Source organism: Apus apus, chromosome 8 (genome assembly GCF_020740795.1).
Source record: "Apus apus isolate bApuApu2 chromosome 8, bApuApu2.pri.cur, whole genome shotgun sequence".
NCBI lineage: Eukaryota > Metazoa > Chordata > Aves > Apodiformes > Apodidae > Apus > Apus apus.
The window spans coordinates 17418611-17446272 of record NC_067289.1 but is presented as its reverse complement, the minus strand read 5'-3'; the positions used below and the strand labels follow the sequence as shown (position 1 = coordinate 17446272).

Below are 27662 nucleotides of genomic sequence, written 5' to 3'. Positions count from 1 at the left end.
CAGGCCAGCACTGATACCAGGCTGAGGGGTTAACCTGCAGCCAAAGACGTCTGTTCATTCTGAAACCTAGTGATGGCAATTAATGCTGCAGCACCTCTTCCCTGGCACAGCGGGCGCAGGAGGGCTCTGCCAGAATGCCACCCTCATCCTTGGCAAGCAGAGTACCAGAGCAGCCCCAGGTCCTCCCTCTTTACTCGCTCACTGCTAGGCAGGGGGGGGGCTCCTGGCCAGTCCTCCCCCCAAGGCCCTTCTGGCTTTTCCCTGCCAACTGCTTCCCAGCAGCAGAGCTGCCAGGGTTGCAGCTCAGACAGATCAGCCTCTAATCTAGGGAACAGTCTCTGGTTAATTATTCTGTACCCTTTGGGCTATAGCCAGGGTGACTCAGCAAGAGGCAGCCAAACACAGCAAAGGCCAGCCCACCTCTGCTCTGTCCCCAGCAGGGACAACCCCACAGGGGACCCCCAGCAGGGCTGGGGACAGCCCAGCCTTGCCCCATCCCCAACTACAAGACCAGAAGGCTCCACCCAAGAGAGAAGACTGTGAAAAGAGCCAATCTCATCTCTCCCCTCTCCTGCGCCAGGACAGAGCTTGAAGAGACCAGACAGGTACTGCCACTTCCATGCCTGCAAAAGGGACACTTGGGGACACTCGGTTTCTGCTCCACAGCCAGGGTGGAGCTGCCTACTCCACCAGCAGAGACCCTGTGTCAGGCAGAGCTGGGAAGGTGGGTGCCAGGGGGCCTGGCTCCCAGCAATTCCAACTCCTTGCCACACTCGCTGCCCTGGGGTGGAGGTACCTCCCATCTGCCTTGGGGTGCTAGGGGAGGCTGGCCCCTGCCTGAGCTCTAGGCTGGCACCTTCATGCCAGCCCAGGCACAAGGGACATGGGACAGGGGGCGGCAACAGCGGCACACGGGGCGTTATTTAGCAATGTTCTTTTATTTCCAGTTTTAAGGTGAAAAGATGCCTTTAAATCTTCAATTAAATACTCCATAAAGAAAAAAAAAAAAGAAAAAAAAAGAAAAAATTATTTACAAAATCACGTGACCAGTAATTGAATCCTTGTTTTAATAATTACACGTGCAGCTCATCACATCCGGCGCTCTATAAATACAGGGGACGCGGATGCAGGGCCGCCCCGTCGCTTGCCCAATTGTGGCCTGTTTGGGAAGAGGATGGGGGCTATGGGGGGGAGGAGGGGACTCAGCCTGGCCCAGACAGAAGGGGTCAAACCCCCCCCCCCCTCCTCCCCGGCACCCTCCCCAGGTGTCAGAGCAGGAGTTGGGGGGGGAATGATTTATATTTAAAATAAAAAAACTGGGGCAGGGTGGGGGACGGTCCAGGCAGTGATGGAGGAGTAGAGAGAGGACAGGGGAGGGGGAGAAATCACGCTCCTGTCCCCAAACCAAATTTAATAAGTTTATATATATATAATCTCTCTATATTTCAGCAAGAAGTGGGGAGGAGGAAGAGGAGGGGGGAAAGGAGGGGAGAGATTTCTTTCCCCATCCTATCCCCCCTCTCCGTGACTTGAGTCCAGGGGTGCTCTGCCCCACTCCCAGAGAACTAGGGTGCCTGCACTGGGAGCGGGGAGAGGAGGGGCCCTGAGGGGACCCACTGCGAGAGCTGCCTCCATCAGCATCCATTTATTATCATCGTGACTAACTAGTACAGGCCTCGCGAACAGAACCAGGACAGGAGGAGGAGGGAGAGAACTGAAAAGAGAGAGGGGGGCTCTGGGGGCACAGTGGGTCCCTTGGCCCCGGCATCAGCAAGTCCAGGGAGGCCTGGGAGTGGGAGGGGATGGAGCTGCTCCCCAGGGTGCCCTGCTCTCTCTCCTCCCTTCCTGTTCCTCTTCCTCACAGTTGCTCAGTTGTTGTCCGACTCATCCTCAGCTTCCCGGAGCCAGGTGAAAAAGGCTGTCACCGATTTGAGAGCCACCCCTTTGCCCTGCTGCTCAGCTGGGTCTTTACTGGACTCCCACTTGTAGAAAGCCTCCTCCTTGATAACGTCCTCATCATACAGGGCATCAAAGAACATCCGCAGCAGGTCTGGAGGGGTACAAAGGGGAACTCGTGCCATTTTCCAGCCACCAGCGACCCTGCTGGGGTGGGGACATGCCTGCCACCACCCTCCTTGGCCCACCCATCCCACCACACTCACTGGGAGGCTGGTCTAACTTCACCACCAAGGCTTGCAGGGCATAGAGAGCCTGGAGCTCCTTCTGCTCATCTCGCAGGTATTTCTGCAGCAGCTTGGCTTGGTTGTGGATGACCAGGGCATCCAAACGGTAGGGGTTCTCGACTGCAGGAGATGGGGCATGAGGGGGGGGGGCAGTGTGGGCAGGGGGATCCCCTCCCTGCCTCACCCTGGTACTCACAGACAATGGCCGAGTGGCACACAGATGTCATGAGGGCCCTGATAAACATGTTGGATGAGACCTGCTGCTCACTCAGGTTGGCCTGGAGGAGGGAGGGCAGAAGTGTTGTGAGGTGGAGAGGGAGTAGGGATGAAGCCCCCAGATCTGTGGATGCTGTGTCCACACCCTTACCTCGATCCAGTCGTGTATTCTTTGGTTGTTCGGGTTCTCCTTCAGCAGTTTGTCCATTTGCTTGCACAGCTCCTCCGAGGTCAGCTCCTTGCGGCTCGGCGTGTCCGAGCTGTCCCCCACTGTGTACTCCAATTTCTGGGGAGCAGGCAGAGATGAGCTGTTAAAGGCAGCACGGGAGAAAACCACACTCCCAGCAGCAGAATCCCCAGGGTCCTCCCACAGCCCATCTCTACCACTGAGCTCTCACCTGCTCTGTGACAAATTTGTTGACATCCTGATCCTCAGGCAGGAATTCCTTCCAGCTCAGGCCCCCGTCCCGCCACAGCTTGCCTACGGTCTTCTGGCCCTGCAGGCAAGTCAGCATCAGCACCCAAAGCCCTCCATTCCCAGGGAGGGAAACACCACAGCTTGGCCACACCACCTCCGTGACCCAAACAGGGAAAGGGATACCCCTGCCACCCCCTCTGGTGGCAGAGCTGTTCAATCCATGCTACCCCAAGCTGCCAGTCCCCAAGGCCAGGAGCTACATGAGCCCCATGCACTTACCATGCCCTTGCACAACAAGCCCAGCACCTCCACCAGCAGCGTGGGAGCCTTCCCAATGGGCACCAGGGGCTTTGTTATCTCCCTGCATGGCACAAGAGACCTCGTTGAGTTACCTGCCCCCAGAAGCCCTCCCCTAGGACCCCATGGCAGCCCCACGGAAGGGCATGACCCTCACCTGAACAGCTCCTCCATAGGGATGCCTTCCTCTTGCAGTATAGGGGTGATGAGCTCAGCCAGGTACTGCCAGATGTGTGGGATGTCGATCTCCATGTCTTCTGCGATCTCCAGGATCTCCCGCAGCCTGCAGGGCAGACAGGGGCCATTGGGATCCAGCAGTCCCCATGCCCTTGGCTGGGAAGGGCCTCAGGAGATCTTTGTGATGAGCCCTGCACAAGGCAGGGCTGAATTCAATGCTGGGCAAAATAACCAGCATGGGGCCAGGCTGCCCCAGTCCCTCACCCTTTGTAGTACTGCTCCTTGGAGAGCGTGCCTGCCTTCACCAGCTGGCACAGCAGGACCCCCATGTGCTCACGGGAGATGGTGCTCCTCTCCAGCGTGGACTCAATGCCGTTCTGCACGAAGATGTAGAGCGAGGAGGGGCTGCCCAGCTCCTGCACACACTGCAGGGCCTCCTGCAGGGAAAAGGCAGAGGTCAGCACTGCCCCACAGCCAGCCCCAGCTCCCCTTCCTCATCCAGGAAGACCGGCACCCAGACCAAACTGTTGCTGCCCATGGAAGCAGAGGGCATGTTATGGTGGGGCATATGGCACTGTGCCTGGCCACCCCCTCCTCTCACCTTCATGTCATTGATGTGCAGGTACTCTTCTATGATTGCCTTAGATTTCTTCTCCAGCTCCTCTTCTGACAGCACAGGCTTGGTAGATGCTGTGGGAGGTACTGACTCTTGCTTAACTGCGAGGAGAGAGCAAGGATCAGGCACTCCCTGGGACAGGTAGAGCCCCAGCCTGCAGCCAGACCCCCAGGACACAGCTCCTCCCCAGCTCACTGGGCTCTCGGCTCCGGTCCCGTTCCTCCGTCATGCTGGCAGCCTTGCGCACAGCCTCAGGGCCGCCCTGCTTCTCCCGTTCTCGGCTTCTGTCCTCTGTCTCTTTGCTGAAGCTCCTCTTGGTGATGGCAGACCTGTTCCTGTCTGCCCGCTCCCCCCGGTCGGGACGCTCCAGGCGGTCGCTGCCCTTCTCCGAACGTGACTCCCGTTCCCCTCTGTCTCCAGCCTTCTCTGACCTGTCACGGCTGGAGCTGCTCCTGCATGGGAGGAGGATGGACATCGAGTGAAGAGCCCATCGCCACCCTCCCTGACCCCAGACTGCAGAGCTCTGCAAGGCAAGGCTGTCCCACTCCAATCCCAGCCCATTCTAGAGCCTATTCTAGCACTTGATCTCCCTCAGGGGAAAACACTTCTCCCTTTCTCCCAAGGCTCCAGCCTCAATAAAACCCCCTCCAGCCCATCAATGTCTGTCTGGTCCTGAGACCCCCAAACCAGGCCCAGCACCCAGGTGTGGTTCCCCCCAAGTGCCCAGGGTGGGGTCAGCCTACTTTGTCACAACGACTCACCAACTCTGAGCCCCCTCCAAAGGCCCCATCCTGCCACTGGGTATTATTCCAGCACAGAGGCCGTATGCTTGCCTCTGCATTAACCAACTGCTGCCTGATTCAGGGGGCTCCTCCCAGGGCAGGGCTGCCCCTCACCTCTGCACCACACGGCGGGACTCCAGGCTCTCGGCAGGGCTCGACTGCTGGAGCGCTGAGAAGCGGTTCAAGGTGCTCGTGGCTGGTCGCCCTGAATCAGATGCTGGGCGTGAAAAGAGGGGAATCTCAGAGTCCAGCACCTCCCCGATACAGGAACCACCACGGGAAGGAATCCCCTCCTACCCCGCCCAACAGCACCCAGCCAGCCCCACAGTGCCCACCTGAATCTGCAGGCTTCGCACCAGACCCTCCGCTGCTGCCCTTGCCCCAGCTCAGCCGCCCGCCCGGTGCAAAGAGCTGGTTGTTGGTGTCAATGGATCCAGGCTGCAAGTAGAGAGAGTCAGCTCAGAACCTCGTATCAGGGAACAGTTTGGGCTGGGCAGCCAGCTCAGCTACCCACAGTCCACCCCCAGCCTCACCTTGGTGATCTTTGTTAGCCGGCTGGTGTCAATAGGCCGGTTGCCCTTGCTGATGGGCACCGTGTTCCAGCCATCGTCTGCGACCAAGCTCCCACGTCCTGAGCACAAGGGGACAAGCATGAAGCACAGCCTGACCTCCAGCAGCACCCAACAGGAGTAACCCAGCTCTGGCAACCTTGGGTGACCCCAAGGCCAGGCACTCACCACTGGAGGATGGCCCAGGAGGCCCTCTCCTTTTGTCCTTTGACATGAGCTGCTGCACTTTGATGTGTTCCCGATGCTCCTCCATCTCTGCTTCCTTGTGGATCTGGTCGATTGTTTTGGGGCCCTGGTCTCCTCGCCGTGGCACCCAGCTATTCTGCAGAGGGCAGGAAGGGAGAGAAGAGGCACTGAGTTGGCTGAAGGATGGAGGCAGAGACATTCCCCCTTCCCAGCTGCCCCACTCTCAAGGCTCAGACTGGTCTCCTGCCTCAGCTATAACAGCTCCCCACATACTGTGGCAGCTTTTGGCACAAAAGGGCTCAGTTTCCAGAGCCCCCCTGCATTAAACAGCCGCCAGTTACTGTGTGCCCACTATCATTGCCATGCTAACCAAGGGCTAGGGCTAGCATGGTGTCTCTGGGGCTGGCCACAGCCTACATACCCACCTGTACCCTCCTGGGGACAGGTGGACTGCTGGCACTCTGAGGACACAGTCCATCAGCTCCATGGGGTCAAGCAGGGGAGAGAAGACAGTCCCCAGGCAATAGCAGGTCTTGTGCCTTACCCGTCTGAGGTCAATCACATCCTGTAGCATGAAACGGATTCTGGATGATGTCTTCTTCTCTTTGATGATCTTCTCCATCTGATTGAAGTACTGGTCCATCCTGGGCTGCAGAGGAAGAGAGTCATGGTCACATCCCTCCTAAAGGCAAGGGCAGGGCAAAGCAAGGCAGGGTAAGCAGTACCTTGGCCTTCTCAAAGTCCAAGTCCTTGCCAATGGTGGTAAGCAGGCGGCAAAGGCACTCAAGAGACTCCTCATCATGATTTTTGAGCAGTTTCACCACACAGTCATGCATGATGGCCTCTGTCAACATCTTCAGTTTGAAGAGCTCTCCAATGAACTTGATGTTGCCCAGTGATCGCCGTCGGGCCTTGTCCCGGGCCTCCTCCAGCTCGTCCTTCATGCGCGCCTTCTCCTCAGGCTGCAGGGACAGCACAGCAGGGCAGCTCAGATCCCAGGGCCACTCCAAGGACACCCAACACCAGCCCTCAGCTGCAGCCTCCAACCCAACTCACAGCACTGGCATCATCCATCTCCTTCTGTCGCTTCTCAAAGATCTCATCATCATCCTTGTCCTTCTCAAACTCCTTCTGACAGCGGTTGAGCAGCAGCTTGCGGAAGTTCACAGTCACCGTGGGCTTGTCTGTGGTGGGCACTTTGAGCTGCAGAGATAGATACAACCCCAGGCAAGGAGTGTGAGTCACATCTCCCCAAAAGCTGGCCAGCTAAGGCCCAGGTGCTGCTCAACCCAAGGAATAGCCACCCTACACCCTCATGATGACTTGCTAAGACTCTGGACTTGGCCTTCCAGCCACAGGTCCCAGTTTCCTGACCCCACATGGAGAGACCAGCATCCTGCTGAGCTCAACCAAGGCCTCCAAACAAACCCCTGCCAGCCCAGCTGAAGCCCCACTTAGCTCCTGCTCACCCCCATAAGGCAACGGCACATGTTAGCATAGGCAACAGAGAAGTTTGGCTCTGAGATGGCCTTCTCAAAGACGAGGTCGATGACACCCTTGAGCCGCTCCTCCGTGTCGATGGACAACTCCATCACCTGCTTCATCAGCTGCTGGAACATCTGGGGCGTCAGTTTGTTGAGGATGCTGCGGACGCGGCGGAGCAGTTCCTGCGAGGACAGCAAAGTCAGCCAGAGCACAGCACATTCCCCCTACCCTCCTACCGCCCGCCTGCCCCAGATCCCACCTGTGTCTTGATGTTCTCAGGATCCTCCTCCTCAGAGGCACGCTTGCTGCTGGGTTTCCAGGCCTTCTCAGCCTTGTTCAGCTTGACATCCTCATTGAGAGACACAGTGGCAATGATTTTGCGAGGTTCCTTCCTCTGGCTCTGCTGGGAGCGACGAGGACCTAACCCTGAGGGCTGACACAGGGAGAAGAAACTCAGCTCTTTGCTCTGGGACCAGCAGGGCTGGTTCCCAGGGTGTCTCCATCCATCTGCTCAGATCCTCAACTCCATCATGGACATCAGTGGCCCAGACACAGCGGCTCGAAAGCTTGATCATCATGGAGAAATGGAGGGGGACAGCATGGGTGAAGTGAGGAGATACTCACCAGGCCCCGGTTACCCATGACAGGCCGGCCGAGGTTGGCAAAGGAGGGGGTGAAGTCCGGGCTGCAGTTCATGCCACTGAGGCGGATGGGGTCGAGCGCCCGCAGTGGGGTCTTGTTGGCCTGCAAAGGTACACAGGGCTGAGGATGCCCAGGGGCAGAGGAGCGGGATGGATCCATCCCCCAGCCTCAGCGCCGGGACAAGGAACTGGAAAGAAGGCCCCAGAAGTGCCCCCACACACCCCTCCCACACTCAAGGCTTGTTGCAGCTGGTGCAACAGGACCCCGAGCACAGCAAGTAAGTCCCTGCCCTGCCTTGACAAGGCACAAATAGGAGCCAGTCCCCCCACTACCCATGCCTCCCCCCTTTCCAGGGCCGCACCGACCTTGTCCAGCACCACATCCGTGATCTGGGGCAGCCCCTCAGGTTTCTGCATACTGGCAAAGATGAACTGGAAGCCCAGCAGGAACTCACGGTCATATCGCTTCTTCTCCTCAGGGTTCAGTGGCTTCCATTGCTCTGCAGCAGGGGCAAAGAGGGAGACCCTGATGTGGGCTGTCCTATATCCTCCATCCTGAGCTGCAGCAAGTCCAGGCCCACCCAGCAACCAGCAAGGTGGGATGCAGACAACCACAAAGCTGCCCCAGCCTGGTACGCCATGAGCATGAAAATGCTTGCTTAGATAAGAAAGTATGATGCCACCAGCTCCCTGCCTTCTGCCAGGACCCTGGCACTGGGGTCTCTGTCCCCCACCCCATGCCAGGCTTTGATCCAAGTTGAGAGGAAAGCATACGGCTTAGGACAGCTGGACCATGCCACTCAATAACACTCTACCCAGTGCTGGGTCCAGAGGCGATGGCTTCCAGCAGAGGCCTGGCTCAAGAGACAGCTCACCTTCCTTGTAGCGGTACTTCTGGTCAGCAGCTTTGCCCTTCTCTGGCGCCAGCTTGTCCTCCTTCTCTTCCCACGTCTCCTCTGACTCTTCCTGTGGACGAGCTGGGGTCACTTCCTCCACTTCATGTGCAGCGGTCGACATGGGGGGCTTGTTCTCTGTCTCCGAGGCACTGTCACTGATCTGAGACTGCATCAGGAGGGACAGGGACAGAAGTCATCCCACAAGCCTGGTCCTGACCCCTCCACCCTGCACCCAGGCATCCACTCCTTCAGATCCTCATTACCATCACAGAACATCAGTGGCCCAGACACAAAGGCTCGAAGAGCTCATCACAGGAGGAGACAGAACATGGGGTGAACTCCCTAGACACCCCAGGACACTCACCTCTTTAAAGGCATCCAGCAAATCGCCTACTGCCTCCTTCTTGTTTAGCTCCTTCATCCTTCGCTTCTTCTTTGGCACCGACATGGCGACTGGGAGCAGAGGCAGGGAGATGAAGGACAGAAATACATCCTGTCCCCTCCCTACCCTGACATAAGCTCCAGGGTCATCAGCAAGGCCCCAGTTACACCAGCTGACCTTCAGGGATGGGGTTGTGGGGAGCCACAGGGCCATGGTCCTGCCATCCCAGCAGAGCCTGTCCCCAAACATGCCAAGTACCCACCTGGGCACCTGTAGCCCTGCGAACCCTACACACAGCCCAGCAAGGCACCCCGCTCCCAAAGCATGCACCCCAGAATACACCCTGTACAGATGTACCCCACACCACTCCCCATCCAGCCGCTGCACCCCCATTTACCCTGTGCCTCTCTGAAGCACCACATCCTCACCTCTTCCCTAGCACAGCACTCCCCATCCTCCTCAGGGGATCCCTGCAGATACCCACCTCCCTCTGCAGGACAACCCTTGTGAGTACACCCCTATACACACCTCTGCCCCCCTACACGTTCCTCTCCCTCGCACCCCTACACGCCACCCACACAGAGGTGCTCCCCAGAAGCACATCTGCCCCCAGGTAATCCTCCTATAGCCCTGCTCTGTATGAACATGTCCTGTGCATCCATATCCCCCAGCACCTCTATGTAACCCCCACACTCCTGCTCAGGATGCTTAAAAAAACCCACAAACAATAAACAAAAACATAAAAAAAGAGACATACCTCTGCCACAGCACATCCCCAGGGCTCCCCACTTTCCCCAGGCACCCCTACATACTTGCATACCCCTACGCTGGGTACTCGCCATAGCTACAGCCCTACGTCTCCCGTCACCCCCCTCCATCTGCTGTACCTCCCCATGTCCCTAGACAGCTGGGGACAGCCCCCAGATACAACCCCAATACATCCACACAAGGCATCACATAAAACACACTTTCCTCATGGCACCCCACACGCTCCCACCCCATACACCTGCATACAGACACAGTCCCAGGACTTCTCTACCCATTTCACCCTCCCAAGGAACCTTGTCCTCCCCCCAGCAACCCGTACCTCCACATCCTGGGCCACCTAACCCCATCTCCCTCTTTGATACCCTTCCCACGTCTAGCACCGCAGCCAGGTGACCCCCCCACGTCACCCAACACCCACCCTGGGGCCCCACACGCCTCAGCCCAGCATTCCCAACCTTGCGCAGTCGCCTCCGAGGTCTGCGAAGGGGCAGGGGCCGGGCTTGAGCTCCGCTCTGTGGCCTCACCAGGGCCTTCACTCTCTTCCTCCTCTTCCTCCTCCTCCTCCTCTTCCTCCTCCTCTGCCGGGGGGGAGGCAGGGGTGCCGGGCTGGGCTGGCTCCTCGGGTTCTGAGATGGGGCTGTCTGACTCAGGTTGCTCCTCACTCGGCTCTGCTTTCCCGGTGCCCTCCACCCCGTTGGGCAGGGGCAGCTCTTCAGGCTGGACGATGGGGGAGTCCAGGGTGGTCGCAGGTGCTGGCGTGGGCACCAGCACTGGCTGGCACACGGGCACCTCAGGGACCGGCTCAGGCACCTCCTCTAAGACCCCATTGGCCCCGGCAGCGGGCTCGACGGTGGGCTCAGGGCAGGGCTCTTCCCGGGGTGGTGGGGGGCTGGGAGAGGCGGGTTTGGCGAGTAGTTCGGGGGCCTGCGTTACGACGGGTGGTGGCGGTGGTGATGGCGCAGCTGGCACTGGGGCTGCAGCTGGCACTGGGGGCACAATGGGCACCAGTGGCACCTCAGGGGGCACAGGTGCCTGTGGGGTGGGCTCCGGGAGGGGAATGGCAACCTCCTCCTCCTTCTCCTCCACAACTACTGTGTTCATGTTGGTCGAGGGCACAATGGGCACATCCACAGCCCCTGGCACTGTAGTGATGGCGCTAAACGTCTTATTGGGGTCGGGCGGCGCCTCGCCCAGCTCTGCTTTAGTGTCCACGTCCACGGGGGGCTCCATTGGCACCAGCGTCACAGCCGAGAGCACCACGGACTCCACCTCGGGGATGAGGGGAGGGGGAGGCGACGGGGACGCCGACTTGCTGGGCTCCGGGGAGATGGGCTTGCTCGCCACCAGCGCAGGCTTTGGGCGATCATCTGCATAAGAGGCAGCATTAATGGGGGGTTCTCCAATCCCTTGCTCACCCTGCAGTCCCCCCCCTTCCAGACCCCACCATCTGCAGAAGCATAAGGACAGATGTGCCAACCCACATCACAAAATGGTCATGGGGACAACAGAGGTCCTCCAGTGCCCAAGGGTCAGCTAGGGTGAGCAGACAGCCCCCATAAACTCTCCTGGACCCAACACTGTGTATATATGGAGTACATTTGACCCTACAAGCTCCAGGTGAACCAAGGAACAGCAAGGCTGTCATCTCACACCCCACAGTGCCAATGACAGGGAGTCTGGCAGCAGCTGCACCAGCTGGCACACTCACCCCCAGCACTTACCTGGCCGGACAATAACTGCTACATGGGGGGTCTCTCCGTTGGCCTGGGGCTCCAAACTGCTTCCAGCCTGTGGGGAGGGAGCAAACAGGAAGTTCAGCAGGGCCCCTGTGCACACCCCACTGCCCCCATTGAGGGAGTCTAGGGGGTCCCCATACCTGTGGAGGGGTGGGGGTGGATGAGGTCCTTGCTCCAGACATGATTTCTTCAGTGATGTCTTTGCCACCTTGGTTGGGGTCTCGTATCCGGATCTATCCATGGTCAGGGCAGAGAGGTGGAAGCTGTCAGGAGGGTGAGGAACACAGCACACAAGCCACCCCCTTTCCCTGGGCCAAACACCTCCAGGACACTCCCTTCTCCAAGGGGAGAAGCGAGAGGCTCATTCAGCACTGTGCCTGCCCTGGCCAGACACAGCTTGGGCACTGACTAGCACCACCTCTCCTCCCCATGGGGCACAGCACACCACAGACACCAGCCTATCCACATGCACAGTAGGAACAGATGGCACAGGGCAGGGCAAGACCTGGTAGCCACCACGCCAAACAGCTGGAGCCAGCACCATGTCCCTAGAGGTTGGGGGACCCCAAGGCAGCACCACCACACTGGCACAGGGGGTGCAGGACCTCCCCCTGCCTCAGGGACAGCACAGCTGACTGGCCTTGGCACATAAACATCGCAACGAGCCCCGTGCCACCTGAGGTATAGTCCATACACCCACAGCTCCACCAGCCCCGTGCCTGCTGTGGGTGCAGGAGGAGTCACGGGACACCCTGCTGGGACACACACACAGGTTCGAGACCCCGGTGGTGGGCACAGCACAGCCATGGGTCTTGTTCTCCCCACCCGCAAACAACCTGCTCCCAGGGCAGCAAGAGCAGAGCCCAAAGGGCAGCAAGGCCCCTCCGCTGATGAAATGCCAATATTCTCCCCTCCCTGGCCCGGCAGCTCCCCACACCCCCCAGTGCAGGGCCATGCCGGCAGCTGCCCGGCTCCCCGCTATAAATAGGCCCCGTGCGAGGCCTCCGAGCGCCGGCATCTCCGGGAGCAGACAGCAGTTGGCAGCCGCGGCACCCCCGCCCCCCCGGGAGCTGTGACTCAGCACAACGCTGCCCGCCGGGACAGCCAAGGTCGCCAGCACCCACCAGTCCCCCGTTGAGACCCCAGCCTAAGGGACACAGCCCTCTGCCATCCTCCCTCGCCAGCATGCTGCATCCCATCCCACACAGGATGAACTCCTGGGGCTGCCACCGTCCCCTCCCACATGCGAACACACCCCGTGCCCAGGGGTGGACGGCTCCTTACCGTCTTGCGCTCTCGTTTTGGGGGGATCGGTGGCTGTTGGCTCACAATGACCTGGGCAGCGGGGACCCCCGCCGGGAACTGCTGCACCCCCTGCGCCGGGTAATAAGCACCCGCTGGAGGAGAGGAGAGAGGGTCAGACGGACGGGCCAACCCAGATCCTCCAACGCTGTCCTGGGGACTCCCTGATCCCCCGAACACAGGGGTCTGCCAGAAGCCTGGGGAGCCCGTGTCACTCTGCAGCGAACCCCCATCGCATCCAGCCCAGATCATCCCAACCTGCCCGACAGGCCCGACCAAATTCCTTCCCGGTGAAGCAGAGCGTCCCCGCGCCACCCCCACGCCCAGCCGGTCCCCGCAGGCGCCTGCCGTGCCCACCGGCTCCACGCCGGGACGCTCAGCACTGGGACGCTCGGCCATGCTGGCTGCGGGTGTCCCGGCTCCACAGGCCACCACCTTCCTGCCAGGATTCCTTATCTCCCCAGGGCCGGCACCAGCCCGAGGGCGGCACCAAGCAGCCCTGTCCGCACCCTCCATTCACACCCAGGCTGAGGGGCTCCGGCTCCCCGCACAGCCCCTGGTGAGAAGAGCACAAAGGAGAGAGCTATGCCAGGGGCTGAAGGCAGATTTGGACCCCATCCAGGGCTGGCACAGCCCCCGAGAGGCACTCCACTCCTCCCAGGGCATCAGCAAGAATCACCCCCAGAGTGCTACCACAGGGATGTGGGCGTGGAGGGAACAGGCGCAGCCAGGTCCCGGCCCCCTCCAGCTCCAGTACCTTCCTGGTGACTGCTACCCTAGAGCCAGGGACCCCTCCTCTGCCCAGGAAGGACACAGGGGCACCAGAAAGGCCCCACAGGATGGGCCAGGTGTGAGGGGAAGGAGGGAAACACCAAGCTGCCATCACCCATGCCATGCCAGGCCGACCCATCCAGTCTTGTGGGCAAGGGACACACTGCTGCCAGGTCCCCTGAGAACAGCAGCAGCCCTGAAGTGGAGGCAGGAGGCAAGCCCTTCTCGGAACCCCCTGAGAAACACTGGGGGATGCCCCAGAGCCAGGCACAAAGGAGCAGCTGTATCCTGGCCTAACTGTGGGAGCCAGTCACTGACAGGGGCCACCTCCATCCTCTGAGGGGCCAGCTGGACCCTGGGACAAGAGGAAGAGAGGACAGGCACGTACCTGGCTCAGGAGAAGCCCATCTCTGCCCCGGTTGTGCTTTGCTGCTGTGCCGGGACCTGGCCGGAGGCCTCGGCTCACATTTCTGTGTCTGCCGGGCCTCCTGGGACCGACCAAGCCTAAATATAGTCACAGCCTGGGTGGCCACATGCAAGCGGGGGAAGAAGGGGGGCTGCTCACACTGCCGCTCCCCAGTGCCGGGAGGGGGCAGGCATGGAGCGGCCCCAGCACCCCCAGCTTAGTTCCCTGGGGAGCCAGGAGCTAGGGGGGGGTTAGCAAGCACAGAACTGCTCACCCCCTTGACAGCAAGTGAGAAAAAGCAGAGGATAAAGTCTGCCCCAGCCCTCCGCCAGGAGGGTTAAACATTAAACGGCTCTGATTTGGAAAGGATGGACTGGCGGGACATGATGTGCAGCCCTCTGTGCTGCTGGGAAAGGGGTAAGACCCCCTGCCCCCCAAAACAGCCTGTAATGGAGTTACAGAGACAGCCCCAGTGAGCTGGCAGAGCTGTTGGCACTCTGCCTCCTGCACATGGGGGGCTGCAGGGAGGCCAGAGGCAGGAGAGCCAAAAACAGAGGAAGTGCTGGGGCTGGAAGAGCACCAGGGAGCAGAGCAACCACACCCCCCAGTCTGTACCGTAAGTCCCGAACTCTGTGGGGCTGGCTCCAGGGTAAAAACTAGGGGCACCAGGCTGGACCGGGTACTGCTGGGTTGGGACAACGTACGTGGAGCGGCCCTGCAACAGCGGAAAAGAAAGGTCAGTTGTCTTCCCTAAAGGCTATAGACCTAGCCCAAAACCATTGACTCCCAAACCACTGATGTACCCCCAGTTCTGCCAGTGAACCACCTGGGTGCCAGGAAAGGGAGTAGGGCGCAGGCAAAGTAGGCACTTGGGGTCTTGGGGTGCTGCTGGGGAGAGGGACCAGCACCGCCTGTCACCTCTCTACAGAGCTGGGCAACACCCCGCTAAAATCAGGGGGTGCTTTGAGAGCCAGAGGGACCCCCTCTGCCCCACCCCAAACAGACCTGGGCTCTAACCCCAGGCAACATCCCCAACCGCTGCCCATTCCAGCCCCCTCCCATGAAGCCCAGGACACAGCCCTCACCTGTCCGGGAATGTAATAGGCTCCTTGGGAAGGTGTGTAGGATATCTGGGAGGGTATCATCATCACCTGGGAAGCAGCTGGATACACATGGGCAGGGGGGCCAGGCCGAGCCGTCGTGTTACTCTGTACGCGGGACGCGCTGGCGGGAGGCTGTGCCCTGTTCTGGTAGAAATGCTTGGGGAGAGACGGGGCGCGGCGTCAGGTGAGCACCAGCACCCCTGCCCGGCACACAACACACCCCTTCCCCCCCTCACACTGCAGGGAACAGCCTGGCAGTGCTCACCACCCCAGAAAGTCAGCCTGGACACAGGGAGGCACAGCTTTGGGGGGGTAATGGGGAGATTCCCCCTTGCCAGGGCGCAGCCACACCCACCTTCCCCAGAGTTGACCCCCACCCCAGCACCATCCTGCCCCCACACACCTGCGGGGCCGCCTGGGTCCACCCGACCCAGCTCATGCCCGACGCGGCCCCCTCCCCGCCCGACGGGGGCCAGCAGCTCCAGTGTCCAGAGCCGGCCTCGGCCGCACGCAGCTCGGCGGCGGCAGATCCCAGCGTGCTTCGCACCGGCTCCCGGCGCTCGCACTGAATGCTGGGACCTGTAGTCCTGCTGTGCCAAGCCAGACGGCAAGGGTGTGCAGAACTGGCTATTTCCACCCCTGTCCCCAGCCTGTGCCCTTCATCCCAATCCAGCTTCTTTGCCGGGCAGGAGCATCCCCAGGAGCAGTGGCTCAAGCCCAACAGCAAGTGGGCAAGGAAGGGTACGCGCACACACCCCAGGGCAAGGAGAAAGCATTACCTGAAGAGACCTGAATCCTCCCTGTTAGCAAGTGCACGCATACAGAGGGAAAAGGGGAGAGACAGGAGTTACCCGCATTGGGACAGGGCTTGGACACAGGGTGACTGGTACAAGTGGGGACAAGAGGCCAGGAAGCCCTTTGTCTAGTGCCCACATCCCAAATCCATTGGGATTCCCTGTAAGGATCCTTCCCTGCCCCTTGTGAGGGTCCCTGGCGCACCAAGGACATCACCAGATCCATTCCCAGCAGCTCCTCCACACAAAAGGGCTGATGGAAATCCAGAGCCTTGCATAGCACCACAGAGCCTTGGGAGACCCCCACACACACTTTGTGGGGGGAAAGAGGAAGAACAATGCAGGCAGAAAAAACAGCCTGCGCTGGGGTTAGCACAGGCACAGTTGCATGCTACAGGCTTCATGCAAGGAGGAAACTGGGGAGACACTGCAGGGAAACCCCCCGGCAAAGTTGAGTGGACAACCCCCAGTTTCCCTGGATGAGCCTGTCCCCTGGCTCTGGGGTCTCCACGTGCTCCCCAGCCCCTTCATGCCCAGGGTGGGTATTTCTGTGCAGTGTTGGGGCAGAGTGCTTGGCATGCGGGGTGAGGGAAGTGGGTTAGTACCTGCTGGTGAATAGCCCGAGGCCCTGCTGGAAACTGAGAGAGGAGAGGGAGGTTTGGGGCAGGGGAGAAAGGAAAGAAGAGCAGTCACTCGGTGGGCATCCCTGGCCAGAGGCATCTGGCCCCCCACCCGCCGGGCTGGAAGGTCCCCAGGCAGTAGTCATGGTCTAGACTGCAGGCACACACCAGTCCTGGGGAGCACCACGGGCCTTCGAGTACTGTGGCAGGGGGACTACTTGGCCAGGAGGCAAAAAGCTGCTGGATTTTCCCACCCAGCACAAACCCCTCCAACCCAGGGCAAAGCCTTTACCTGGCGAGGCTGAGAAGGCGTATTCATTTGTGAGGTCGGTGCCGGGTTAAAAACCACAGGTGCCGTCTGACCGGGTGGGAACGTCGGCTGGAAAGAGGCAGGGAGGGAAAAAGATGGCACCAATGCCCTTGGCACAAAGCGGGGAGGCAAAGCTGGGTTCCCCCAGCAACCCAAAGGGGTCAGTTACCTGCGGCAGTCCAGGAGAAGGGGCAGGGTGCGGGGCTGTCGGGGCTCCTCCTGTGGGCTGTGGAGCTTTGTTCATTTCATGGGGTTGTGCATAAGGATCCCCTCGCTATCTGCGGGGACAGGGACAGCAGGTATAAGCTGGAGGTGGGCAGCACCCTAGGCATCTGACCCCTGTCTATGTCAGCCCCAAAAACGAGGCATCTGCAGGCCCTCAGTGTAAAGCCAGACACTGGTAGTGTCCCACAGGCAGCATCTCGCCAGGGTGTGAACCCCTAGCCACCCCCTCCTGCCCCACTGGGGCACAGGGAGAGGGCGGGCAGCATGAGCAGGACGACATGCTCCCACAGAGCAAAGCCCCCCTGTTGTGCCCCAAATCCAGCCACATCCCCTGGCAGGACTGACCGCCCTGCAATGACCTCCACAGAGCCTGGCTGGGGTCCCCAAACAACCAGGCATCAATGCCTGTGACCACTGCCAGCACCCAGGCCACTACCAGCTCCGGGGGGCTGGGTGGGCCGGCGGCACCCTGGCGTCAGCCGTGCCCAGCTCCACCCCAGCTGACCTACTAAGGCTTCCCTCGGCCGGCCAAACCTGTTCCTGCCGGTGGTGCCGGGTCCTCGGCACACACCACAAACGCCTACCAGGCAAGGCCGGGAGCAGCCCCCACGTCCCCCCACAGGGCTGCCACTGCCCTGCCTGGAGAACCCCACAGCCCCCCACTGCCACCGGCACCCAGGCAGCCGGGGCACCCTCCTGGCTGTCCCAGGAAGGACTTGGCAGCTGGTGCCGCTCCACCCGCCCCAGTGCAAAGGCCACTGGGGCAGGAAGGAGAGGCGGTGCTCCCCGCCCTGCACCCCACCGGAGGGTCCACTGCACCCTACGGCACCTGGGGAGCCTGCTGCCGGCTGGGGCAACCCGGGGAGCAGCCGCGGTGCCTCTGGTAACCTGACGCTCGGCCGCGTCAGCACTGCCAGGCACGTCACCAGAGTGCCCTGACCCCCCCGGGGCTCTGCCCTGGCACTGGGGGGGTGCCAGCCCATCATGGAGATCCCCCCAGCCACAACCCCAGTGGAGATGGGTCATGCCAGGGTTTCAGGAGGTGGCGGGGGGGGGGGGGCGGGCAGAGCAGCAGTCCTTGGCCCCCGACTCACCAAGGAATCAAGAGCCCAGCCCCAGGATACGGCGGCCAAGGCCATCTTAGCTGGCCCTTGGCATCCGTCACCACAAAAAAAGGGAAGGAGGGTATCACACGGGAACAGGGACGCCCGGGGACAGCCCCAGCACCCCACCGCCGGCACAACCGGGAGCGAGCGGGATACTCACCCCCCCGCGGGAAAAACCTGGGCCGGCTGAGCGGGCCTGCAGAGACCGTTCATCCGACTGACTTGGAGAGAGAGGGAAGGGGGGAGAGAGATCAGCTGGGGCCTCCGGGGGAACGCGCCCGGCCCCGCCGCCCCCTCCTCGCCCGACCCAGGAAGAGCCGGGCCCTGCCCCGGCAGGGGGTGGGGGGGAGCGGGAACCGCCGCAGTCGCTGCCTCCCCCGCGGCAGGACAGGCCAGGCCCGCGGCCTGCACTGGGCCCGCAGCCGGGGCGGGTGCTCCCGGGGGGACTGGGGCAGCCAGGGCCCCGGCAGAGCGGGGGACCGGGGGCGGGAGTCAGGGCTCCGCAGCGGCGGGGACCGAGCCGCCCAGCGCCCGGAGGGGGAGACAAGGCCAGGCCGCAGGGCCAGGCCGGGAGCAGCCGGCCCCGCCAGGCCCGAGCTCGGCCTTGCCCCCAGGCCGAGGCGGCGGCCCGGCCGGCTGCACACCGGGACGGCGGGGCAGGCCCGAGACACCGGCACCATCTCGGCGGCGAGAAGGGAGCGGGGGGAGGCAGCAAGGGGGCGCGTGGCGGCGGGGCGCAGCGCGGGGCCCGGGGAGGTATCCGGCGGCCCCGCTCCCCCCCGCGGCGGCAGCGGCCTCTGCCAAGGACACGTGTCACTGCCGGCCGCCGCCATAGCCACGGCCCCACCGGCACCGGCGGGGCGGGGGCGGCGGGGCACGCACCACGTGCGGCGGCGGGAGCGGCGGCGGGCCCGGGCGGGCGCGGCGGCGGGAGCACGTGCGCAGCTGTGGGGGACACCGGCCGGCACGTGGGCGCGGAGCGGGGCCGCGCGGGACCCCCGGCGGCAGCGGGGCCGGGCCGGGCGCGCAGGGGAGCGGAGCGGGCCGGGCACAGGGCCGCGCGGGGCGGCGCCCACGTGGTGGTGGCGGCGGCGGCGGCGGCGGTGGCGGCGGCGGGGCCCGGCGGCGCGAGGCCCGGGGCGACGGCGCGAGGCCCGGTACCGGTGCCCCCCTCCTCCCCCCCCCCCGCCCCCCCAACCCCCACCCACCCGCCCCCCCGCGGCGCGCGCCCGCCCCGCCCCCGCCCGTTACCTTCAGTCTCCTTCAGCGCGCGCGGCCCGACGCAGCCGCAGCGCAGCGCAGCACGACCATTTCCGGAGCCGCGCCGCGCGCAGGGGCGGGGCCGCGCGCCGCCGCGGGGGAGGAGCGCGCGGGGCCTCCTGGGCCCCGCCCCGCAGCGCGTGACGCCGGCGCCGCGCCCCGGCCCCTCTGTCACGTGGCGGGGCGAGAGGAGTCTCCGCGCGACCCGGCGGAGGGCGGGGCCGGAAACGCCCCTCGCCCCTCCCCCTGGCCCCGCCCACCCCTGCGGGAGCACGTGGCGCGCGCCGCACCGGGACCGGGCCCCCCCCCCGGGACCAGCACCCACCCGGCACCGCTAGCCCACCCGGGGCGGGCACCGCCCAGGGCCTGCAAACGCTGGGCCGGCACGCCCCGGGGCACAGCACTGCCCCAACCCGCACCCACCCGCACAGCCACCCCCGCGGGGACTCACACCCCCACACCCACCCAGGCACAGCCCCCCGGCTGGGGAGGGGCACCCACACTGCCGCTCTGGGAACAACTCCATCCCAAGAGGAATTTTCACCACCATCCGGCCCCCTCACAGGTACGAGAGCCCCGTCTGCCCCCCTGGCACAAGGAGGGCACAGCAGCCCCCCAGTCTCGGCACAGTTTATTTCCTTGACTCTCAGTAACAAAAAAACAAACAAACTAGGTTTTCTTCCCCCCCCCCCAACCACCTACTCAGGCCCCCCTTCGGCTCAAACGTCGTAGTTGGGGTTCTTGCGTAGGATAACAAATCCCTCCAGGATCGGCGTCACGGGCACGTGCTCCTCTGTGGCCAGCTCTGCCCGCTCTCCGTGTGCCAGCAGCACGGGTGTCGTGTGAGTCTGGAAACCCGTGATGGTCTTGGGCTTGCCTGCTTGGCCCACCACATCCACAGCCTGCAAGAGAGGAGTGAGGTGAGAGCTGGGGACACCAGAGCACCCCACCCTCGGCTCTGGCTGCCCCTCACCTGTCCCACCCGCACCGACACGGGCAGAGGCCGCAGCTCCTCGTTGAAGGCGACGAGCATGCGGGGCTGCATGGCAGCAACGAGCCCATAGAGAACGTAGTGGGACTTGCCCAGGATAACTGGAATAATAGAAACAGGATCATTAAGACTAGAAAAGACCTCTAACATCAAGTCCAGCCACCAACTGGACACCACCATGGCCACTAAACCTCGTCCTTAAGTGCCACGTCTACACACGTTTTTAACACCTCTGGGAACGGCGACTCCACCACTTCCCTGAGCAGCCTGTTCCTCACCACTCAGTACAGAAATTTTTCCTAAGATCCAATTTGAACCTCCCCTGGCACAATTTGAGGCCATTTTCTCTCATCCTATCACTATTGGGAGAAGAGACCAACACCCACCTCCCTACAACCTCCTTTTAGATAGGTGTTAGAGAGTGATAAGGGCTCCCATCAGCCTCCTCTTTTCCAGACTACGCAATCTCAGTTCCTTCCCTCTCCCATCCTGGAGGGGAGACGAAAGTGAGGAGGCTGAGCAGTGCCCACACCACAGGGCAGAGGGGGCCAGCACCACAGTACTCACTGTTGCGCACATCCAGGAAGGACACGAGGACAGTCAGCAGCCCAGCCACAGCCACCTGGCTCATGAGCTGGCGATCACTGTGGTAGGGGCACAGGGTGAGTGTTCCCTTGCCCAGGTGTGTCAGGCCCTGGTGTGGCAGAGAAAGCATGTGAGAACATGGTGGGATAACACCTGAGACCCCCAGCCCTGCCCAACAGGAGGAAGAAAACACTGCCCTCCTAACGCCCAGGGCAGGGATCCCAACCTGCCCCTTCCCCACCACGAGCAGCAAGCACAGAATCATCACCTGGGCCAGCCGCACCATGAAGAGATTGTTGGGGTCCTTGGCGTGGTACTGGGCAAGCTGCCGCAGCATGGCTGCCAGCCGGGCGTTGTTGGTACCTGGGGAAAAGGGGGTGCAGGCAGAGAGTGCAGGCTTGGGGCTCCCACCTTCTCCCCTGCACAAGTCCCAAACTGGGCTGTCCCCAAGGCTTACCGCTGCCCACCATGCCCATAGCAAAGATGGAGTTGTAGGAGACCTCAGGGTCAGCATCGTGAGAGAACTTGCTGAGGGTATCGAGAATGTTGAGCCGGGGGTTGGAGACCGAGATCAGTGCCAGAGCCAGGGGCACGGCCCGGCGCAGGGTGGGCTCCCCATACCGCAGCTGCAGAGGGGAGGTGGGTGTTAGACCCAGCTTAAGGGCAGCAAGGTCTACAGAGCTGTGAGACAAGACTCAGTCTCTATTCCTAGGTCCCTTCCCAGCTCTGCGCTGTCACCTCCAGTGTCACTCACCAGGTGGCCAAACGTGCGCAGGGCCATCTCGGCGCCGATCTCCTCGCCCATGGCAATGAGTGCGATCCCCAGCACCGCTACACCCTGTGGGACATGGGCACTGAGCGCCAGGCAGGGAACACCCAGCCTAAACCCCAAGTTCTCACAGACCCTGTGCCCACCCTGAGCCCAGGGGACAGGGAGAGCTGGGGGTACTGCTGGGGGCTGTTTTGACTCCAGCTCTGATCCCGCAAGTGCCTTAGGAACCATCCCAAAACCAATGTCTGCACCTGGGACATGGGTCCCAGCCCACATTTCCCTACCTGGTGAGCCCCCATGTCAGCTGAGCTCTCTTTCTTCTCCTTCTCTTTCTTGTCCTTTTTGTCCTTGTCCTCCTCTTTCTCCTTGGAGTCAAAGTGCTCACTGCAGATGTGCAGGAGCTGTTGCACCTTCAGGACATTTCCTGAGCCTGAGGAGAGAGCAGAGGGCCATGATCAGCAGAAGAAGGGCTCAGGACCTGCTCCTGCCTCTCCTGCCTGATCAGCTCAACTCACCTGCATAGGCACATATGTCCACCAGCGTGTTGGCGAAGCTACGGAACGGCTCTGACACCACCTCCAGAGCTGCCAAGATGGCCTCAATGGCCTCTCCCTTCCCTGCCAGGGAATACACAGCAGTTACAGGACAGCAGTGGAGGGATGCTCTCACCCCATTCCCCAACCCATGAGCCACTGGCACTGCCCAGCCTTACCCAAGTGGTTCAAGCCCAGGCCAAGTGGCAGCCACCGGGCATATGTGTCCTTCAGCTCTGCCTCTGATTTCTCCATGATGGTCTGGAGGATGGTTGAAGTGACATCCCCATTGCAGGAGCCCACTGATATCATCCCACAGGCCAAGGCGGTCACACCAGCCACCTGGTGAAGGAGAAAAAGGGACATATTACATGTGGGGACAGTGCAGAGCCAGCTGGCCCACAGGGCCATGCTCTTCTGACACAGCACAGCACCAGTCAAGTACATGCAGCCATGTTCCCACAGCCCAAACCAGCTGCAGGAGACAGCCCCTGTATACTCAGGAGCTGTTTGGGACTGGGTGGGGAAGCAGGAACCCCAGGCAAACCCTGCCTTGCTCCCTACCTCCATGCTGGACTTGGAGTCTCCCATCACAGGTAGCAGCAATGTCAGGACATCCTCACGGTTGGAGCCCGCATATGCCAGCCCCAGCCTGCAGTGAGTCCAGCCAAATGTGAGGGGGGAGCACGAAGGGGGTCCCCACCACTCTGCACAGCCCAGGGAAACTGGGGCCAGGCCCTTACCCAAAAATGGCTCCAATCCTCATGGTGTTGCTGTTGTGGAGGACATAGTCAGACAGGAGTGCCAGGGCAGGGTCACACTCATTCCTCACCCCTGAGTTGACGATGCCACAGGCCAGGAGGGCTCCCGACTGCAAGACAGAGGCACTGTCATGGACCAGCCTCCAACACACAAAGCTCCCTGGCAGCCAGTGATTAATGTCATTCTACATATTACATCACCCTGGAGCCAGCTGAGCAGCCCAAAGCCCATAGCTCTGTGACAAGGGGACCCCAAAGGTGCCTAAGGCAGCCCCTAAGAGCTCCCCACTTGAAAACCTGGGACTCAGGGTCACCCAGCCCCTCTCTGGGCAGAAGCTAAGCCACACAGCAGACCACAGCAAGGTCAACCATTCCCCAGGCCATAGAACCCGTGCCAGGATCAATGCCACTGACCTTGATGTAATCCTCCGAGGAGTACAGGTACTTGTCGATCTGCGTGAGCCCTCCATCCACGTCCCACAGCAGGATCATGCCCAGCGAGGCAGCAGCACTCAGCATCCCTGCAGTGCCAGGGGAGAAGAGCCCACCTCAGCCCCAAATCGATGTGTCCTGCCTGGGACAGGCAGTGGCCACGGGGGCAGCCTAGCACCCTGCAGCCCCCCAAATTGGACAGGGTAGTGACACCCAAACAAGGGACACCTCCAGCCCCTGCCCAGCCAGCTCCCTCACCATGGTCCTTGTTCTTGTACAACCATTTATTGCCATCATCAGTCAGCAGCTTGTCCCGTCCAAACGCCGCATTCACAAAGCCGTTCACAAAGGAGGAGGCCAAATTCATCCGGGCTGAGTCCACTTGGGAACCGCTCCCCCCAAACCCTGGGGAGCAATGTCAAGGTGAGTCAGGCAGATAAATAGGCCATAATTAGCCCTCCATCACACAGCTGTTCCACACCACGGGAGCACAAGGACTTGTCCCACCACTAGCAGGAAGGGACAAGCCCAAATCCACAGCAGGCAGCTGGGTCTGCTCCACACCAAGTGAGACACCCTGGGTGGGCCATCTGCCCACCCTGGCACAGAAATGCACAGGAGTTCCCCACAGGAGGAACAACAGAGGCTGCCACAATACAAGCTCTTACGGTTATTTTCCAGGTGGGTTTTGTAAATGTCATCTGGCACTTTGGGCTCCAATATGTCCAACTGCAGAGACAAAGAAGGGGGTTAACTCTCAGCCAGCATACCCCAGGGCAGCTACCTTACAAGGGCAACCTCTCCAGCAGGTGCCTGGCCAAACACATAGGAATGAGAGATCTCTTCCCAGATGTTGCCACACAGCCCAGCAGCCAGAACAGCCACAGCAGGAGGCAGCACAGGGCTCTTTTCCCAGCTGGGACACTTGCCTCTCTGGCCAAAGCCAGGAAGTTGCCATTGAGCTGGACATTGGACATGATCTCGGTCAGGTCCTCATACTCCTCCACATCCTCGTTTAGCTCTAGGAAGACCCCATGGCGACCCAGCATAAAAGCCATCTGCTTCTGGACAACTCTGTGGAGAGGGGAGAGGTTTCATAATTGCCCAGAGCACAGCCAGCCCCAGGTCAACCACACGTCCACCAAATGGCACTGATATGTAGCCCAGTCTGCTCTGCTCCAAAGGCACACAGGAGCAGCCCAGAGATGACCTGCTCTTGTCCATCTTGATTTCAAGAACAAGAGATTCAGTTCAAACCCTGACACTTCTGGTGTCTTCTGGCAAGCTCTACCCCAACTCTGCCTAGACAGGGAGTCATGCCCCACCATGATGGATGAAGGCTCCAGAGCATGAGGAACAAGTCTCCACTCACACATCTTTGCAGGAAGTGAAGATGTCCTCCACCAGCTCCATGTCATTGAGCATCAGAGCCAGGCGCAGGGCTTCAGGGTAGCGGCTGAACTTGCGGAAGATGCCCAGGGCACAGCGCAGGAGAGCTGAGTTCTCAGGCTCCGGGACGTAGCTTACACAGCTTTGAGGAGGAGACAGACATGAAGGTGACGACTGCATCAGGCAGCCTTGGCCCACCAGGGACCAGGCCCCTTCCAGCACCTCAGCCTGCTTATGTTCCTCACCTGGTCAGGTAGAGGCACACTTTGGAGTAGGCATTGTCATCAATGTACTCCTCCAGCATGTCCATCTGCTCGATCTCCATAAGCAGGTCACAGGCCTCATGCTCTGCATTGTGGGCCATGTTGTAGGGGACAATCTCCTTGACCAAGGTGAGGAGTGTTTCCCTTTGAGCCTTGTCAGCCTCATCGATCTCCTGCCACTCCTTAGCTACCTCACCCGCCAGGTGCCTGCAGGGACAAAGGGATGTCACCACCACAGAAACCATTCACCCAGCCCCAAGGAGGAAGAGCAGCTGCTGCCAGTAGCCAGGGCCATGTATGGTTTATAGGGGTCCCACGTTCCCCTAAGAGCCTACAGGGGACAAGCCCAGCGTTAAAAGCAGACATGACAGAGTCCACAGCAGCAAGATCTCTGCAAAACACTGTAAAGAGAGGATGAGGTGGCACATGTGTGCAGATGTGATAGGGGCAGCTGAACAAAAGCCTAGCAAGTTGAGACACCTCCTAGACAGGCCAGAGTCAAAGAGAAACACTTAGTCCTTCCCCAAGCCCTGCTCCCACCCAGGCTTACCTGACGTATTCATGCCCCCAAGATGCCAGCTCCTCCTGGGAGCCCACCAGACGGTACTTCAGACACTCACGCTCCCCACTCATGGTCATGGCCAAGACAGAAATGATGTCTGCTGCAAAGCGCTGGGAAAAGAGTACCAGGGGCTCAGACATGTCAGACACAGGGAAGCAGGGACATAACACCCTCCCTGCACCCACAAGTTCACAGGTGGCAAAGGCACAGCCCTGGCAAGTTGTAATCCACTGGAGCAAGTCACAGAGGCAGATGTTAGACCACACGGTCTGGAGTGCTCTGAGATCACCTGCCCCAGCACCATCCTCCCAGCCATGTGCGGAGGTGGGGACAAGAGCCTTTACCTTGTTCTCTCCTGGAGCCATGTTCTCATAAATCTCCTTCAGCTTGCCATAATGTGGCCGTAGGAACTTGAGGGGTTTGGGAACAGAGGTCATGGAGGTGGTGGAAGAGCGGATCTGCCTCCGCAGTTCCTCCAGGGCAGGGCGGTAGAGGGAGGTATCCTTCTCCTGCAGAGGGAAGCTGTCTGTCAGGGAGCAAGGGCCTGGTTCCTGTGCCACCACCCCACCAGTCCTCCCCAAACACAGCCCTGTCTCTGAGCAGAGAGGCGGAGGTCCCCTGAGCACAGGGACATGAATGGGCCTCACTCATGATGAAAATCCCCCAGCTCCACTGCACGAGGAACAACCGTAAGAGAGGGACAGACAGACTCGAGTCCTGGCCAGGGCTTCCAGCGCCACAGCAACTTGTGGAGGGGCACGGCATGGACTTACCCCCAGGCGCTCCACCAGCATCTCCAGCTCATCCTGCAGCTGCTTGTCCTCCTCCGACTGCCAAAAGGCACAGGAGGAAACAGTTAGGGGTGCCCAGCACAGACACCCAGTGTGACAGGGGTGAGGGGGCTCCCCAAGCCACAGGGGGCCCAGAACACAGATGCCCCCCAACCCAGTGCCGCTGACGAGTTCCACACTCTTGCCACCAGGGTCACCCTCTAAAGAGACCACCCCTTCGCAGGGGGTGACAAACACCCCCACGGCAAGGAGCAGGGCCCCCCGGGGGGGGACCCCTGGGGACAGCAGCTCCTCTACCAGAGGCAGCGCCCCGACAGCTTCTGGGGACCCCCAGCGCCAAGCCCACCCCCGTGCAGTGTAAAAAGGGGACCCCCCACTATCACACACGTACCCCGATTTCCTCACGGTTCCCCGCTCCAGCGACATCACGCCTGCGAGCCCCGTCTCCCCGCACCCCCACTCACCCACCCACTTCCTCGCAGGGCCAGGGAGCCCTGTGCTGCGTCACGCGGGCACCCCCATGACGCCAGGACCCTCCTCCGGAGGGAACCCCGCGGGGGTCCCGGCCCCCCCGTGACGCAGGGTGACGTCCCGCCCCGGCTGTGACGCGGGCCCGGGCGGGCCGTGACTCAGCTGCGTCCCCCGGCAGCGCTCACCAGCTCCTGTTCCTTCTCGGGCCCCACGGGTGTCTCCCGGCGGTCCCGGCCCCAGGGCGGCGTGGGCTTCTCGTCGCCGCCCGACCCGGGGCCGCCCTGCACCCGGCTCTGCCCGCCGCCGCCTCCCGCGTCCATGGCCGCTCCGCCGCCTCCCCGCCGCTCTGCGCCTGCGCGCGCCGTGACGACACCGCCGCGCGCCGGGGGCGGGGCGAAGGGCGGCCCCGGGGGGGGGGGGGCAGCGCAGCACCGGGCACCGGCACCCGCGGGGCGGGGGGCACGGCCCGGCCGCGGGGCACGGAGCCCTGGGACAGGCAGTGCTGGAGCCCCGGGGCCGGCGGGCCGGGCCGTGCTGTCGGCCCCGGCACGGGCAGCCGAAGCTGTGCCGCCCGGGCCGGGCCGATGAGGCAGCGTTGCCCGGGGTTCGGCGGGGCCCGGCGCATCGCGGACACCCGCGGGCACCCCTGTGCACACCACGCACACCCCTGTCTTCTACACGTGTGCCACTCGGTCCCCACGCCTCCCCGCTCAGGCAGGTGGCACTGCCTCACCCACCCCGGGCACCTCGGTGGGCACCTTGTCTGCGCTCCGTGCGCGCTGCGCAGCCCCCGGGCGGCGGGCGCGGTGCCTCGCGTCTCCCCACCAACGTCTTTCGAGGCACCATCCCGGCACCCGCACAGC

General features: G+C 61.8%; 2 protein-coding genes and 2 non-coding genes across 16 annotated transcripts; all 4 read right to left on the bottom strand.

Annotated features, from left to right (window-relative positions):
- Positions 1-919: 919 nt before the first annotated feature.
- Positions 920-19325, bottom strand: EIF4G1 (eukaryotic translation initiation factor 4 gamma 1). 13 transcript variants are annotated; one of them, XM_051626172.1, is made up of 35 exons: positions 19241-19325; positions 18150-18210; positions 16828-16936; positions 16641-16727; positions 16334-16366; positions 15714-15734; positions 14917-15090; positions 14447-14546; positions 12637-12749; positions 11493-11585; positions 11338-11404; positions 10072-10983; positions 8831-8919; positions 8446-8632; positions 7937-8070; positions 7554-7691; positions 7189-7362; positions 6914-7111; positions 6501-6647; positions 6170-6406; positions 5989-6093; positions 5427-5580; positions 5223-5320; positions 5025-5127; positions 4804-4906; positions 4103-4359; positions 3893-4008; positions 3556-3728; positions 3272-3397; positions 3097-3178; positions 2798-2896; positions 2551-2685; positions 2380-2461; positions 2163-2303; positions 920-2050 (listed from the first exon to the last, which is right to left on the bottom strand). In XM_051626172.1, the coding sequence occupies exons 3-35, from the start codon at positions 16900-16902 to the stop codon at positions 1869-1871; spliced, it is 4935 nt and encodes a 1644-aa protein (XP_051482132.1). In that variant the 5' UTR covers positions 16903-16936; positions 18150-18210; positions 19241-19325; the 3' UTR covers positions 920-1868. The 13 variants fall into 13 exon arrangements, with proteins under 13 accessions (XP_051482132.1, XP_051482135.1, XP_051482136.1 ...); XM_051626175.1 differs by having other exon boundaries at positions 4804-4894; XM_051626176.1 differs by having other exon boundaries at positions 7554-7673.
- On the bottom strand, positions 7437-7511 carry LOC127388062 (small nucleolar RNA SNORD66). The gene has a single exon (XR_007890289.1). It is a non-coding gene; the product is annotated as a small nucleolar RNA SNORD66 (small nucleolar RNA).
- LOC127388061 (small nucleolar RNA SNORD66) lies at positions 8710-8784 on the bottom strand. Its single transcript, XR_007890288.1, has one exon. It is a non-coding gene; the product is annotated as a small nucleolar RNA SNORD66 (small nucleolar RNA).
- Positions 19326-19863: 538 nt separating the features above from the next.
- Positions 19864-27156, bottom strand: PSMD2 (proteasome 26S subunit ubiquitin receptor, non-ATPase 2). Its single transcript, XM_051626586.1, has 21 exons — positions 26985-27156; positions 26311-26367; positions 25882-26046; positions 25526-25647; positions 24958-25182; positions 24696-24854; positions 24253-24397; positions 23992-24052; positions 23582-23728; positions 23306-23412; positions 22874-23001; positions 22695-22782; positions 22310-22472; positions 22113-22214; positions 21882-22027; positions 21580-21663; positions 21283-21451; positions 21094-21188; positions 20808-20934; positions 20223-20341; positions 19864-20151 (listed from the first exon to the last, which is right to left on the bottom strand). Exons 1-21 carry the CDS (start codon positions 27117-27119, stop codon positions 19969-19971), a joined length of 2727 nt encoding a protein of 908 aa, XP_051482546.1. The 5' UTR covers positions 27120-27156; the 3' UTR covers positions 19864-19968.
- Positions 27157-27662: the final 506 nt, after the last annotated feature.